Source organism: Gorilla gorilla, chromosome 2 (assembly GCF_029281585.2).
Source record: "Gorilla gorilla gorilla isolate KB3781 chromosome 2, NHGRI_mGorGor1-v2.1_pri, whole genome shotgun sequence".
NCBI classification, from domain to species: domain Eukaryota; kingdom Metazoa; phylum Chordata; class Mammalia; order Primates; family Hominidae; genus Gorilla; species Gorilla gorilla.
The window spans coordinates 144,547,852-144,564,960 of record NC_086017.1 but is presented as its reverse complement, the minus strand read 5'-3'; the positions used below and the strand labels follow the sequence as shown (position 1 = coordinate 144,564,960).

Below are 17,109 nucleotides of genomic sequence, written 5' to 3'. Positions count from 1 at the left end.
GAAAGCTTTATCTCTTTTTCTTTCTTAGGAGAAGAGAGACAGAAGGAGAGAAGAGGGGCAGGAGGAGAGAAAACACAAGAAAGAGGATGGAAGATAAAGAGGAAGGTGAGGGGTTTGCTAGTTGGAGGCTGTAAATTTTGAAGCATCGACATTGACCTATGGTGTCTTGGTGCCAGATCGCTAGAGGCATTGGCAGGCTACCTTGAGGCAGAGTGGTGTCATGACAAGGGCACTGGGCTGGAAGACAGCTGCTACAAGCTCTCAGCCCAGCCCTGCCTCTCACTAATTCTGGGATCCTGGGTGAGCCATGTCACTGCTAGCTTGGCATTTTTTTTTCTGCAAAATGCAGGGTTGGATTAGACTGCCTGTAAGGTCCTCCCCCAGCTCCTGGGAGTTGTGACTTTATGATCAGCAGGCATTCAAGCCATGGCCAGGCAGAGCTGAGGACTAGGGTCAGGGATAACCTGTCCTGATACCTAGTTTCCTGAGATTCTGGGAATTTTTGTAGCCCACTTGGCAAGGATGCCAAATCAGGGACAAAGGAATGCTGGGGATGAGCCAGTGATGTGGTAGAGGGAGAGGATGGGTGGGAGACGGCGGCACTTACAGCAGGAGGAGATGGGCACGCTGATGGCCAGGATCACCCAGGCGATATCCATCTTGCTCAGGCAGATGGTGGCTCTGTGCTGCGGTTTGTCCCCCTCGGCCACATGGGAGATATTCCCTGCTGTCCCAGGCTTCCAGGTCCCGGCGGGGACCAGGCGGTTGAGGAAATTGCCTGTGGCTGTGGATACCACTGTGGAGAGAGGACTGGGCACCCGGTCGGTCATGGTGAGGGTGGCCACAGTCTCCTCCTTGGCTCCAGAAATAGTGCTTTCTGAGACCCTGGAGGGATGGGTTGGAGCTTGTGGGCTTGTGGATGCTCCCTGAGGAATCCCCTTGGAAGGGGCTGAGACACTGGTATCGAAGGCAGCTGGGGTGGGCCCCGTGGCAGCCGTGAAGACCCCAGAGCTGGTAGACAGAGGTCTGTTGGTGCCAGGGGTGACAGTAAGCCAAGAGTCACTATGGCTGGGGCCATCCTGTGGGTCACCGCGGTGGGGGCGCTGAGAAGGCACTGGGGCAGCTTGTGGACTAACAGGGGCACCTGAGGCTGCTGTGGCATCTGGTGTCCCTCCTTGGCTGGTGAAGGTAGAACCACCCCCCTGGGCTGCTCTGCGAAGGCCTGGCTTGTCCTTTGCAGGCCCCAGGGAGGTGGTGGTGGGTGCCCATGAGGTATTGCTGGGCACTGTGGTCGCAGCCACTGTCTGGGGCTGTGGTGAAGAGGGGTAGCCCCAGAGTGGGGTCCTGGGGGTGAGGGTAGAGGGCTCTGGTTCCACAGACCCTGTGAAGTTGCCCTTGTAGATCTGAAAGATTTTCCCCAGGGGCCGCTTCTGCCCCAGAGGTGTGGAGCTTGGATTTCGTCCACGCTGTCCTTCTTTACTCCTGGAGTGGCCACCAGGTGCAGGCGGGACAGGGCGTGATGAATTACCAGCCCCTTTTCGGGAAGAGCCTGGGGGCCTGGGGGGCCTGCGTGTGGTAGTGCGGGGGGGCGCTGTGGTGGGGCGGCTGGTGGCCCCCGGTGGCTTTGTCAGCAGGATGGTGGTGGCGGCCTGCCCTCGAGGGCGGCCCTCTGGCTTGGAGGATGTGGTTGCCATGGCTGCTGGAGCGGGCCCTGTGGACAGGGAGCTTTCAGAATGGGGGGCGGTTACTGTCGCAGCGATGATGGAGATGGTGTGCGTAGGAGGGTGCCCCTCTGCACGGGGTGTCGGTGTTGCCATGGGAGCTGCAGCCTGTGAGGGGGGTCCATCAGGATTGGGGGTCAGCATCACCACAGAAGTATGTCTGGTAGAGCTGTGGGGTGCTGTCACCATGGTTCCCGGGGGAGTGCCTGAAGGGAGGACCTGAAGAGATTCCCTGGGAGATGGTTCCTGGATGGCAAATGCCAGTGCTTCAGTCAGTGCCAAGATCAGCAGGAAACCTTGAGAGGGAGACAGAGAGAAGAGGTAAAATACTTGGGGAGCAGCATACAGCCTGGGCCTTTCTTACCTGTGGCCTAGGACAGTGCTGGGAACTCAGGAAACGTCAGGAGCATTCCTGAGCCCACACTAGTGCCCCAACACTGAATCAGAACTGTCTGTGGAGCTGGGCAGGTCTATTAGGTAGGTGCTGCCCAGTACCTGCTGGAAAGAGAGACCAGCACCAGGGGAAGCAGAGCAGCTACCCTGGCCAGCCTCCTCCTTTCCCACATGCCTCAGAAACGCCATCAGCCCTCCCCACAAGGGCAACTTTTCAGAACAGGCTGGGGCTGGAGGTGTAGAAGGCTTGTGGCCTCCACATCTGCCTCTTCCTCTGCAGCCAGGAGTGGTCAAAGCCAGCTTGCCTGTGGGGAAGCCTGTGTGAGCCACCCCAAGCCAAATGAGGAAGGCCTGGGTGGCAGTATGTACCAACTCCTATGCCCTTTTCTGAATCTTCCATTTATAAACTACACAAAGGTACAAGCAAACAGACCTTTGTCCCTTCAGGACCATTCGCCAAACAATTACGGAGGTTCAACCCTCTCCCTGACCCTGGAGGACACAAAAACGAACAGGGCAGTCTCTGGCCCTGGATAAGCTCGCACATATCCACAAACAATCCTAAAATAAGACAAAGATGTCTCAGTGCCATAGAAGAGTGACAGGCAGAAGAGGACCGGGGTCTAGAGAAGAGCAACCAGACCTGGAGCCCATAAAAGCACTTAGCACAGCCTGGAACAGAAGGTGCCTTCTACAAATGCCGGCTGGTGTCATGGTTGTTATTAACTGCTTTTCCTATGGCATTCATGTGGCTGAACTCTGAAAAATTGTCATTGGTGATATCCAGCCTTTTTGAGTAGAAGGAGCCCTTTTGAACATTTAAAAAAAAAAAAAGGATTTTGTATGATAGCTAATGTGCATACTTGCAGTTCAAGAAAATGCACAAGGACAAAAACGTATACGTTTAAAAACATTTCTAGTTACGTGTGGATTTTATCAATCACAATAGCATGTGCCTATTTTTTAAAATGGTACCTCATGCAAGCATGACATGTAGGAGCCGTTGACAACACATGGGTTGGGAAGAGCCTGTCTCTACGGCTCTACTGTCTCTATGGCTGAGGAAGGGCCAACAGTCCTCTGAGGCCTGATTCTGACCTGTTAGCATCTCCTTATCCTGTTAGCACCTCCTTGTTCATGGATCCCCTTCTTTGTCACCCTCAGGCAGTTCCTTCAGCCCCTGCTAGGCTCTCCTGACTATGGAGAGAGATCTCTGTCTGCGTCTAATTACTCTCTCAGAGCGTCTTTCCTCCATCAGATTCCAGCAGGACAAACGGCCAAAGCAGGGGCCCCAGCTGTGATTCCCAGGTGTCTGATGGAGAAGGCAGGGCCCTGGCGAGAAGCAGAGATGGGGAGGAGATCTCCAGGCATACCTTTGACACAAGGCCCAGGATCACCATTTGGTGTGTGGTGGAGCCTTGGCATGGGCCTGTGTCCTCACCCTGCACTTCTAAATTGGTGCGGAGTGGGAGGCTGCGGGGGACTTTAGATTGCACTGAGGCTGTAGCAGCCACCAACTCTAGGACCAAAAATTTGCCCTAAACAATCTATTTTTTCCTATACTTTCATTCATGATCTAGACTAGTGGCCCCCAACCTTTTTGGCACCAGGGACAAATTGTCTTCCACTTGGACTGGAGTTGGTGAGGGGGTATGGTTTTGGGATGAAACTCTTCCACCTCAGATCAGCAGGCATTCACAATTCTCATCAGGAGCACGCAACCTAGATCCATCCCTTGCATGTGCAGTTCACAATAGGGTTTGTGCTTCTATGAGAATCTAATGGTGCCGCTGACCTGACAGGAGGCAGAGCTCTGGCGGTAACGCTCTGGCGGTGATGCTCCGGTGGTGATGCTGGCTCACCAGCCTCTCACCTCCTGTGGTGCAGCCTGGTTCCTAACAGGCCACAGACTGGTACTGCTCTGCGACCCAGTGGTTGGGGACCCCTGATCTAGACCACACACCGACAGCACATTCTGTGTATTCGAGTCAATCCTAAAACCTGTTTACTGAACACTTGCCCTGGCCCAGGCTTTCATGCTTTAATCCATATGACCACTTGGTGGGGCATGAAATTGAGGTTTGGGGAGATTAGGCAACATGTGGAAAGTCACACAGTAGCAGAAGTATGTGAAACAAGGGTTGTCTTTAAAGTGCATGCTTATCCTGGTCAACCACTATCAATGATCCAGAAGGAGGAAGAAGAGGACAGTATGTTGCATCCCAGAAGAATTAATGCGCTGTTATGCTCTGACCTGCTCAGGGTTATTCTGGCGCCCCTATCCTGCCCACGGCTTAACACCAGAGAGACAATCTATTCCTAGGGCTAGTGGTGGTGACCTCCATGTTTTGATGGACATTCCCTTTCAAGTGTCTGTTTAGCTCACAAGTGTTAAGTGTTGTTAAGGACTGACTTATGCACCCCCAAAATCCCTATGTTGAATCCCTAATTCCCAGTACCTCAGAATGTGACTATATTTGGAGATAGGGCTTTCAAAGAGGTAATTAAAGTAAAATGAGGCCAATAGAGTGGGCCCTAATTCGATCTGACTGGTGTCCTTCTTAACAAGAGGAGATTAGGACACACAGACATTTGGAGCACGTGTGCACAGAGGGATGACCATGTGAGGACACGGCAGCTACAGGACGCCATCTGCAAGCCAAGGAGAGAGGCCTCGGGGGACTCCAACCCTATTGGCGCCTTGGGTTTAGACTTCCATCCTCCTCAAATGGCGCCTTGGGTTTAGACTTCCATCCTCCTCAAATGTGAGGAAATACATTTCTGTCTGTGGTGTTGTGTTACGGAAGCCCTAGCAAACTAATATACATGCCTTATGTTAGAGATCCTCTGAAAAAGGAGAGACAGAGACAGGGCTTTTGTGAAGGAAGTTTATACTGGAAAATGATCTGTGGGGTCAGCCGTGGGGGTCTGAGATGAGTAAATGATCTGTGGGGTCAGCCGTGGGGGTCTGAGATGAGTGAAACAGGGAAAACCAATCTGAGGGCAGGTTATGAGCTGGTCCAGGTGGGCACCTCAAACTCACAGGGGACGTCAGTGGAGCTGAGTAGGCTGCACCTCAAATTGTCTGCCTGAAAAGAACACTCACCCAGAGGCTCCCATATTCACTGATCAAGGGCTGCTCCTGGGATGCTCATCACTGCACTTCCTGACTGACGCCAGGTCTCCATTAGCTGGACCAGAGAAGCTCTGGGCCATAGGGCTGTCAGGTTCTGCCTGCACCCAGCTGGTGTTTGCTGCAACAGCTGGAGTTAAAATTAAGGGCCCGGGGAATCTCTGGGGCCAGGCACCAGATGTGTCAGATACAATAAAAGACCGGAGACCAAGGACACAGCAGTCTTTTGGAAGCAACGTTGGCTGACCCCAGGGACAGGCCCTCACGTGGGAGAGGAGCCACCATGGCCTCTAGGAGAACTTTTGCGGCACTCCAGAGGCAAGAGGCAGAGAGAGGGGTTAATACAGACTGATCTTTAAAACACTCAGGGAAAAAAATTCCTCTGACTTTCCCATCATTGGCACTCCAGGAACTAACATCCTCCTAGCTGGGAAGCCTTTGACTGGAATCCTTGGTGCTGTAAGATACACAGCCTAAGTAAATATGTTTGTCCTTGTTGCTGCTGCCTATTTCCCCCACTCAGCTATCAGCATCCCCTGAAGTTATTGTTCTCTCTAGAACTGTAGAGTTACCTCTTAGCCCTTTCTTCTTTGGACTTCAGAGTACATCTTTGGCACAATGAACGGATACTGCCACCGTGGGTGCCAAGGGATTTTTACCTGGAGGATGATGTTTACATGTTACAGTGAGAGGGGATCTGGCATTTCACCTAATCCAATCCCCTCATTTCACAGAGTGGGCAACAGAAGGAGGGAAGTGACTTGTCCAAGAACACATTGCTGGTTGGGGACACAGCCTGGACCACAGCCATTATTTCAAAGCAACTTTTCATTTGTATAATAAAAATCCCTACAATGTTGTGCTAGCCAAATACCACCTCCAACCTCTACTGTCACCTTCAATATGGAAATCAGACAAGCATTTACCTCTCTTCTTTGGCACAAAAGGTTAACAACTGAATGCTATGCACACTGTCACAATAAACATCTAAGGCCTTCAACCCAGGGCTTCCCTAACACATGCAAATTTTCATTCAAGGCCCTTTGTGCTGGACTACACACTCCCCCTCCCCACAATCTGAGGCTACTGCCTCTTTGCATATTATTTGCATGGATTTGCATAATGGACTCTAGAGGCTTTAATTCCAAATATGTAGTAGAGACTAAAGCTAAAACCTAGCTTCACATGCTTGAAATGTGGAAACGATTTTTAAAACGTGTCTGAATATGGACAATTGTTGTGGGGTGGAATCTACATATTGATGGGTGTCCAGACATCACAAGAAGGTCTCCTCCTACTGAAAATTCCAATGCATACATGAGCTCAGGACCCAAGGGAAGGAAAGGTCCTCCTTCTCCTGTTTATTTGGTTGGCTGCCTGCAGTCCATATTGGGCATGACATTTGCATCTGGCAAAGGCAACAAGGGAATTGGTGAAAAGAGAAATGGCTAATATGTACTATACACTGCTCAAAGGGCTAAGCCTGTACTGACATATTTAATTCTCACAGCAACCTCATGAAGCAGGTAGTATTATTAGCTCCCTGTTGCAAACTGAGGAAAAGAAGCACAGAGAGGTACAGGAACTTGCCCATGGTCATATAGCTGGGGAATGGCAAGCTGCAATTTGTTCCTAGGCAGCTTGGCTGCAGAGTCTACGCTCTCCACTACTTTCATTTATTGTTCTGCTCTACCCATCTCCCCAGGGGGCTCTGCCATTCAAAAGCAATGATTCACATCTTTGGAGAACTGATTCTCTATTGTTGGCCTCTTGACTTTTCTTCTGTCTTGTTTTTTTTCTATCTCTATTCCAGGGCTCTGTATGACACATTTGGTGTTCTTTTAACAACCCAGTAAATTAACTTCATTTTGCAAGTAACCGGGGGAGCTTGTAGTAGTACAATAAAAGGACTGGAAGCCCCTGATTTAATTCTCTCCTCTTCCCCAATCCTAACATCTCATACACTCCATTGTTTGGTAGAATAAAAATTACGTATATAAAAACCACAAAATTATATATGTGTGTGTGTATATATATATAACAAAAATTATATATACACACATATACATACACACTTTTTCTTAAAATTGCTTATATACACACAAGGCATATTTGTTACACAGAAAATTCATAAAAATAGAATTTTATCTTTTTTTCATAATTTTAAGTTTCTTCTTTCTAAGTAGATCTTCCTTCCCCATTAAACTAGGTTTTCTACTGCAAGATATTTTGTGCATTGCTGTTTTAAACCCTTTTAACAGCAAATCATAGCAGTCTGAGAAGTCTTCTGAACCATCCTGGACTCTTGGTGTGATTTTAAATTGTGTCTACAAGTTCTCTGACATTCTTCCCACCAAGAGGTAGAGTCTGTTTCCCCTCCCTTTGAACCTAGGTAGGCCTTTGTTACTGCCTTGATGAATACAATGAGGCAGAAGTGACACCCTACATCCCTTCTGAGGCTACAGCCAAAAAGCTCATGCAGCTTTTACAGGTTTCTCTTGGGGGCTTTGGTCCCCTGTAAGAACTCCAGTTCCCTCGAGGTGGCCACATAAAGAGACCTTGCAGAGAGTAACAGGAACACCTGAGGAGACCCAGCTGTCCCAGCCCCAGCCAGGCACCGGACATGAAAGTGAAGAGCCTGCAAGATGACCCTGGCCACTGCCGGACTGCAATCACCCAAGAGATCCCAAATGAGAGCTGCCTAGCTGAGCCTGGTCAACCCTAAGATTTTTGAACAAAATAAATGATTGTTACTGCTTTAAGCCACTGTTTTGGTTTCTATTATCAATAGGTAACTGGAACACTTGGGAATTTAGCTTCTGCAATTGATGTTTCAAAAACAAAAGAAAAGAGCATCTAAGCACACTAAGTCTGACCATCAGGGAGTTTGTTTTCTGCATGAGCAACAGCACACAACCTTGCCAGGAAATGGGCTTTTCTAATTTCAAGATTATTGTTCTTTAATTGGAAGGGATGTTGGGACTCTGGTATCAGCTCCTCCACTTTACGGATGAGAAAGCTGAGGCCCAACAAAGTGAAATGATTTACCCTGGCCACACAGCTACACACAGGGTTAGGGACAGGGAGGGACTCAGGCCAACTCATTGCCTGCCAATCCCATTAAGGTGCCAAACTCATACTGTAGCTAGCTAGCTAGCTAGCTAGCTAGCTAGCTATCTATCTATCTATCTATCTATCTATCTATCTATCTATCTATCTATCTATCTAAATTTCTTTTTTTTTTTTTTGAGACAAGGTCTCACTCTGTGACCCAGGCTAGAGTGCAGTGGCGTGATCACAGCTCACTGCAGCCTTGACTTCCTGGGCTCAAGTGATCCTCCCACCTCAGCCTCCCGAGTAGCTGGGACTACAGGCACACGCCACTGTGCCCAGCTAATTTTTGAAATGGGGTCTTGCCATGTTGCTGGTCTCCACCTCCTGGGTTCAAGCAATCTGCCTGCCTTGGCCTCTCAGAATTTTGGGATTACAGGCGTGAGCCACTGTGCCTGGCCAGTGTTCTTTTTATACTCACTGTGGTTCCAGTGTTCTAGTATGGTCCATCTCTGAACTCCAATGATTCCTTTTATTAAAGATCAAATATAAACTTCTAATTCCTTGGAGCATGGTTTCACTTAACCAAAAATAAATATGTATCACTGACTTCAGGGTGAGCTGGGTGATTGATCTTAAGAGGCAATCCATGCCTGTGACTTCACTTCTTTATGAAACCAAGGAGTTTTGAGTGCAAATCTTTTCTGCTTCCCTCACTACAGGTTGCCACATTTAAAATGTTCCCTACTATAAAATCCTGCTGGGAACATGCCTCAGATAAGAAGGCTGAAGGACAGAAAGTTCTGCTTAGAGCTAACTGGGACCATTGTTTGGTAGATTACAGACATCTCTGAGATTACTGGTTCAACAGCTAGACTGATGAGGTCCATGACTTGTACTTTGGGAAACTGCTTCCCAGAGTACAATCTCTTGAATACATTCCAGCAAGAAAGTCATGTGAGACAGGGCTTGTGTGCCCCAGACACACCTATGGCCTTCAGCCAACATGAATTCACCTTGTGCTGAAGCTCTAGGGGGCTGACAGATCATGGTCTCCTAAAAAACATATGAACAAACACACGTGAACACATACCCACACAGAGTAAGCATAGGCCTTTTCCCAGGGGTAAGAAATAGGGAAGAATGACAAATTTTCAGCTCAAGTCCCCCGTCATCTCCACATTCACATATGGTTAAAGTCATTTGTCTGAGGTCAAAATGACCACCATGTAGCAGTACCAGGATTTAAACCCAGGTTTCTCTGATCCTGACTGCCCAAGAAATCCTGGAAACTGAGAAATTTTTGATCCAGGAAAATGTCCTACATGAGTAGAGGAATGCTTGATGAAGATAATAATAGTAACAGCTGTGATGACCATGACAAAAAAACAAATCTTTCCCCAAATGCAGCAACACTTGGGGGCAACTATGCTGCCTTTAATCTTCAGCTTTAGCTTTTTTGCCTTAGTCATTTGATTCAACTTGGTACAAACATTTCTCACCTAGAACTCATCTGAGAATTCTTCCTGGGCCTTGAAACTGTTGTTAGGAATCCCTCCTTGTGTGCTTATAACCTATAAGCTTATCTCTACTCCAGCTCTCACCTCTCTGAATGGAAATGGCCAGTGTCTTGTCTGTTTCCCTGTCTGAAGTGGAAGCTGCCAGGGCTGGGACCATGTCTGATTCCATGTTATATGCCCATATCTAGTCCAGCACCTAGGCTACAAGACATATTCGCTGAAGAATAAGAAACTCTCCTAAATCACTTACTAGCCATCTGTGGCAGCTGGTGTTTTCCAAAAATGACCACCACAGTACATTCCAATCTGCTTACTCTTCCTAAATGTGACTTTGGCTCTCCTGTTGACAGGTAAGGTCTATGTTCCTTCCCTTAAATCTGGGTGGGTTTTTTTTTTTTTTTGTGGGTTTGTGACTGGCTGCAGTGATGCTACCTGACTTCTAAGGTCAGATCATAAAAGGTGGTATGGCTACTTCTTGGTTTTCTTGTGGTGCTTACTCTTGGGAGCCAGCTGCCATGCTGCGAGGAAGTCTGAGCAGCCTGGAGAGGGGCCCATGTGGAAAGGAACCGAGGTTCATGGCCTTCAGCCTCAGCCTAACTTCCAGATGATAGCAATACAACCCTGTTGGCCATGTGAATGAGCTATCTTGAAAGTGGACCTTCCAGCCCATCAAGCTGACTTAGACTCAGCCCATGCAGCTGAGTCTGGGGAGAGCAGAGACAAGTGACTCCTCCCCAGCTACAGACTTATGAGCAAAATGAATGATTGTTATTGATCTAAGCCACTATGTTCTGCAGTGGTTTGGTTTGTTAGGCAGCAGCAGTAACTGGAATACCATCCATGTAGAAGTGACATAAAAGCTCTTTCAGTGACCACTCTGGATTGAGACATCAAGGGCTTTTAAGTGCTGGAGCTCAACGGGCTGATTTTAACTTGGGTTTCCTTACTGTCCTCCTTTCCTGACCAGACTCAGAGAAGGGAAACATCTCAATGCCAGGCTCTTTCTACAGCATCATGATTTCTCTGATCAACAGCCACAGGTTCCCTCAGGGAAATAGAGAACAAATGCATACTAGGAGGGCCATGAAGCTTCCTGGCACACACACACACACACTATGGGCTGGGGAAACAGATGGAATAAAGCTGGAGGCTGTTATATGGTGTCTGCAATATTGAGGACATAGCCATTTCCTTTAAGGAGCTAATAGTATAGAAGGAAATACAATTTGCGGTGACAGGAGCATAAACTCATATACCAAAAGTGTTCTCTCAAAGACTTGCCTCAAATAAACAAAAATGAGTCAAATTAGATGGATGAAAAGGTCAACTCAGCCTCTAATAAAATAAAAAGATCATTAATATTCATGGAACATCTCTCTGACATCATGGGAAAGAACACAAATGCATCAGTCCAGACTGCCTTGTACCCTCCCAAACTAAAAGGAAGAAGCTCATAAAAACGGTTCCCTGCTTTACAGTAGAGAACCAGAGAAACACGACCTCAGCCAGGTGGTCAAGGCCAGCATCCACAGTGATAATGTCATGATGACAATATGTACCCTTGATATGAAAGAGGTGCTTTATCTCTGTAGTTTTCCCCTCCCAAACCTATAATCCCAGTATAGTTATAAGAAAAACATCAGACAAATCCCAATTGAGGGATAGTCTATAAAATAGCTGACCAGTACTCAAAACTGCAAAGGGTCAGAAGCAAAGAAGGTCTGAGCAGCTGTCACAGCCAAGGGGAGTGTAAGGGGACATGAAGACTAAATGTAATGTGGTATCCCAGATGACATCCTGGAAGAGAAAAAGGACATTAGGCAAAAAAAAAAAAAAAAAAAAAAAAAAAGGAGTCTGAACAAAGTGCTACTTCAGTTAATAATAATGTATCCATATTACTAACTGTGACAAATGCACTACAGTAATATAAGATGCTAATCACAGAGGAAAGTAGAAACAAGGCATCTAGGAACTCTGCACTACTGTTGCAACTTTTCTGTATAGTTAAAACTATTCTAAATTTTAAAAATATATTTTTAAAATGGTGCATGGATGGCAGAGAGCAGGGACAATGCAATGTGAAGGCTACCCCGTGGGGTGGGCTCTAGAAGGGGACATAACTGAAGGGAGGCTTGTAGGCAACTTTCCCAGCACCCTGGTGTGAGATCATGTACCCACAGATGCGGGCATGCAGGTGGCAGAGTAAGGGTATGGTTGCTGAGACGCTCCCTGCCTTAATGCCAGCTTCTGGATCCTTGGATCTCTTTTAGCCTAGTTGATAGATTCTAATCAAATTTATCTACTGATGTGCTTTGGAGTCCACTTAGAGAGAGGAGGGAAAATTCTAAGACTTGCTTTATCTGTCTATATTTCCTGATTCTTTTTAAACATTCTAATTCAAAGTATGGAGTTAGATGAAATGGTCAGAGAGACAACAACCTGAACATACAGTTTTTAACCTGTTCAAATTCCAACTGCGGAGTCAGGGTAAACACCACCCATGTAATATAAACAGCCACTACTTTCTTGACCAAGCAGGCTGAATGAAAATCAAAGCTTATTTGTCAGTACCATGGGGCTAGATTACCCTGTTGCTTAAATGTGGAAGCCACATACGATGCTGGACACGGATACGTCCAGTCTCGTTCACAATTTCTGCCCATACTCCCTTCCTGCTCGGTGATGATGTATTCATCTCCAAAACCCAACTTGACTGTCTCTTTGTCTTGGCAAGGTCAAGGTCCCTCAACTCCCCAGGTAGAAATGGTGGCTCCCTGCCCAGTGCTCCCAGACACTCTGTTCCTGTTCCTACTGTGACTCTTCCCCGCAGAGACCTTCGGTAGAGGGCATAGTGGGAGGGCCATGGGCTTGGGGGTCAGTGGGATTTGGGTTCAATCTTGGCTTTGTAATTTTCTAGTTGTAGACTTCAGGCAAATTAGTTAAGCTTCGTTTTTCTCAGCTGTATGATAAGGAAAATAATGCCTATGTGCAGAGTGCTTTTAGGGTAGGAATATGCGATTAAGATGCTTGGAAGGCCCCACACAGTGCCTCACATTAAATAGGTGATAACTCTTGTTTTAGTTTCTAAACTAAACTTATACCTTCCCATGGGGCTGTGAGTTCTTGAACCGAGCCATCTGGAGCCTCAGAGCTTAGTTCACTATCTGATACATCATAAGAGCACAATAATGCTTTTGAAACCATGTGAGAATGAAAGAATAATTCCACACATTTGAGTTATTTGCAGCTGAATGCTTACCACAAAATCATAGATGTTTATTTCTTTGGAGACAATGTCAATGAAAGCAAGCAGTAAACAACATCAGTCCTGTGACATGCCAATTCAGGGTGGGTGTGTGTGTGTGTGTGTGTGTGTGTGTGTGTGTGTGTGTGTGCGCGCGTGCGTGTATGTATTTATCTTTTTACTTTGCTTGCTTCTGTGATTAACATTAACTGCATCAAATGCACACACATCCCACAGGCCAGAGTGAGGCAGGAGAAAGCTGAGCTGGAACCTAACTCCTGTTGATCTGCTGCAGAGACCCTCTCGTTCCACAATTGCTCCCCCCATGGTAAGCTCCATTCCTAATTACCTAGGCAAACTGGCCTGCATTTCTCTCCAGAGTTCTAAAGGATGGTGTGAGAGTGTCTGCCAAGATTTGGATTTTATAGAGACAAGTCTCAGCTTTTGCTTTGTGGTTCAAGGTTTATGCTTTTGGAAGGCTGTGATGACAGCAGCAGGAAATAGGACAAATAGGAGTTTGTGTTAGGGGGGCAGCTAATAGAACAGCCTCATGAAGGACCTAGGCACTCCCTAGAGATGCAAGGGACAGGCCTGCAGTGGTGTCTCCGGAACACTTGGCTCCTATAAACCCAGTGCACTGAATCCCCAGAGCTTGCAGCCCCTGGCTTGGGGTCTGGTCCAGTGCACTCGTCAGAGAGCATAACAGGACCTTTGGGACTCCTAGGGAACCTCTTGGAGAGTCCTGGGACCTGCCTAAAGTACCTGACTTGAGCACACCAGCATCTGTGTACCCTTAGCTTCAAATTCTCCAAAGCCAGAAAAGGAAAAAGACACAACGTCCTGGCCTGATCATGCCTGAGAATCACTTACCTAAAAAGAACATTGGGGCTTTTGACCTGACATCCTCCCAGGCATGCTGACATCTCTCAGCACTTTCTCTCCCCTCACAAAAGAACTTGTTGAGGAGGAAGGAGAAGAGGCAGCGGCTAGTGGTTAGCAGAGACAGTGGCCAAGTGTCCAGGAAGAGGGGATGGGCAGGCCTACCTGAGGAAGGGCTGATGTCTAAGAAGGGGGTCTGCTCCCTCTGGCACACAGCATGCCTGCTCCTGAGCCCCTGTGGCTTCTCCCGGAGCACTGTGCAAAGCTGCTTGGTATTCTCACTTGGTTCTGTTGGATGGCTGCAAAGCTGTCTGGCCCTGCTCTCCTCAGTTGCCAAAGGTTCACTGCCTGCTCCAGTTTGCCTGGAACAAAACAGCTCAGGCAACACAGCTGTGCATCTTGTGAGACTGCCTAATTTCCCATTTCAAGGCAGGATGCCATACCCCAAGGTGTAATTTGAGTTTTGGGCATAAGCTGAATTTTGCAACTGAATTCTGAAACTCAGCCCTCCAGGCTGTGCGTGCTTGGGAATTAAAAAGCTTTCTTCTCCTTTTCCCTCCTCCACTATCTACCACCCTCCCCAATATCAATACTGATACCATCATTAATGTTAGATTTCTATTTATTGAGTGTCTACTATGTGCTAGGCACTTGTATGGCTGCACCTGACAGCAATGGCTTACCTTAAGCCTATCCTGAGAATGACACTATGGTCTAAGAAGAATGTGTGCTTGGAATTCCAAGCTAAGAAATCTGGAAGTGGCCGATCTGGAGATTCATTCCTTACTTATGGGAAACATCTAAACCTCTGGCCCATTTCATGGAATGTAGGCTGTACAGGGGACTGAAGCCCTTTGTTTTGGGTTAAATGAAAGTTGACAGGTGGAGGTTGTTAGGGGGAGGGCGCTAAGTGAAAATGCTATATCAACTGCATGCTTTTTACCAGCAGATGCAGTTCTATCCAGCTCATCACCACTGGACTCCTCTGTGAGTCCCCTCAATAAACCTGATGTCTCATTTGCTGGCTGCAGGTCTCTTTTTCAGCCTGTTAAACATGGTACCATCACTACTGAAGTCAACAAGGGTCCAGCATGACAACACTGTACTAATCAATTTCCCTGTATCATCTTAATCTTCACAAAACCCTAAGAGGTAGAAAAGGACAAATCTTAACCCATGTCCTATGTGATTATAAGGGTACTCACCCTCCACCTTTTTATTATTCTCTTTTGGGCTCCAAATCTGTGGATTTGCATACCTGAATGATTCACTGTGGCTTTCTGGTAGAAAAACTAATAACACCATTTGTCCATGTCAAGCCAAGGAGACAAGCTCAACATACAAAGAACAAGGAGAGAATAATGGAAGATGGCCTATAGTTCAGAAGCACATTGGGTGGAGCATATTGCACGTGTAGAAGCTTGTCACGGAACCCAAGAAAGCTGGAGGAAACCGGGAAGGCTTCCTGGAAGAAGGGAAAGCTGAGTTCTCTTATCACCACTCCACCATTTGTTCATGTCCTCATGTACATATTCAACAAACATTTATTGAGGGCTGAGTGTGGCTTTGTGTATCCCAGATAAACTAGTATCCTGATCTTAGCCATGGATCTCAGCTGCTACTATCTCATTCCCCACCATGGGCAATAAGATGCATACTGGTAGGGAAAATTCTGGCAAATTTTGTAAAGTTTATCCATAGGCAGAAACACTTTACCCTGTGTTACGCTCAGAAGAGGAACACACATTTATTAAGCACCTACCACATCTGCAAATAACTTTACTCCCAAAAACTGATTTGATACTTAAGCAGCTTTTGTAAGGTGTGTTTCATTCCCTAAAACTAAAGTTCAGAGAGGTTAAAAGATTTATCCAAGGTCACACATTCAAGGTGGAGCCAAGATGCACAACTAAGTCTATTACTGTTTTTTTCGTACTCCCCCCCTTCTCTGTCTCCCTCTTTCTATTCTCAGCTGCAGACTCTGCCAGCTGCAAACTTCTTTAGTAGTTATTCCTGATTACTTCTGCTCCTGGTGAGCTCATCACCTGATTAAAGGGCTCCTAGCTTCACCAGACCTTGGAGATGACAAACAGATGACCCTGGAGAGGCAGGCTCTCTAGGGCTGTTCCATTTTGGTCTGGCCCCCATTCCAGCCGGGGATATAGTTCAAACCCTGACTCTTTGAGTTGAGCCCAAGAAAATAAGACCAAGATGAAAGCTTAAGTGCATCCCCTGAAAGGCTCTTATCTCCAGGCTAAGCTTGGAAGTGGGGAGACAGAGCACAACCCAACTTGGGGATGTTGTCTCTTGTAGAAACACCTTCCTCAGTAACAGAAGGGTAGCTGCCCCTATGTCCTAGAGAGGGGGAGTAGGAGAAAGTGGCTCCTTGCCTCTGAGATTTGCTTAGCTGATCCTCCCTCACCCCAACCATAGCTCTTAACAAACCCAGGTACGCATAAATATAAATACCACCCTATGTGTATTTCCTGTGCCCTCCCTTTTCTCTTTCCTGAGGAGGTATGGAGAGAAAATAAACGCCAGAATTACAGAAAACTAGGTATAAATCTACTCACTAGCTTTATGGCCTTGCATCTATTTCCCATATAAGCTGGCAGGGTTGGGATTCTGTCTAGCTCTTTCCATTTATCATGATGTCCTCTTTTTGGTTCTTTTAGATTTTGCATCAGGTTGATGTAATGGATGCTGTAGTCCACTACCCAGATTCCTTCCCCAACCCACAACAATGAGGTTCTCATTCCGGAGCTGCTAGGAGGGGTGCCAGATAATAGCACACAGCTGAATTTCTCTTCAGCTATTGCCCTCGGATTAAGAAAGCTGCCTTGCTCAAGGTTACACGCCTTTCCTGGGAAACCAGTATCCAATTACTGGTTCCTGTAAAAGGAATGGAGCTGCCTTAAAAGAGCTGCCTTGCTTCAATTTGGGAAGACTATGAAGAGCCATCCCAGCTCTGGAGTTCTCCGTAGGGTTGGGTAAGGACTTGGCGTGACTGTGTTGCAGCCCAACTTCTCCCCCTGCCTGATCCGGCTTCTCTTACTTTCCTGAAGGTGTTGATTCTGGCAGTACTTCTGGAAAACCTCCTGTATGCAAATTTCCAGGTCCTAATCTGCTTCCTGGGAACCAGGTCTGCCACAGATGATATTTCAATTA

The 17,109-nt window shown here is 47.1% G+C and overlaps 1 protein-coding gene across 9 annotated transcripts in view; it reads right to left on the bottom strand.

Annotated features, from left to right (window-relative positions):
- The window catches only part of TMEM108 (transmembrane protein 108), a 363,451-nt gene that overhangs the window by 14,327 nt on the left and 332,015 nt on the right, over positions 1-17,109 (bottom strand). For 5 of the 9 annotated variants that reach the window (XM_055380900.2, XM_055380901.2, XM_055380899.2 and 2 more), the window contains one exon: positions 608-2,017. The exons of 3 other annotated variants lie outside the window; for them this stretch is intronic. In XM_055380900.2, the coding sequence (XP_055236875.1) occupies positions 608-2,017 (1,410 nt within the window). The remainder of the gene's footprint in view (positions 1-607; positions 2,018-17,109) is intronic. One more of the 9 variants, XM_063704196.1, reaches the window with a different exon arrangement.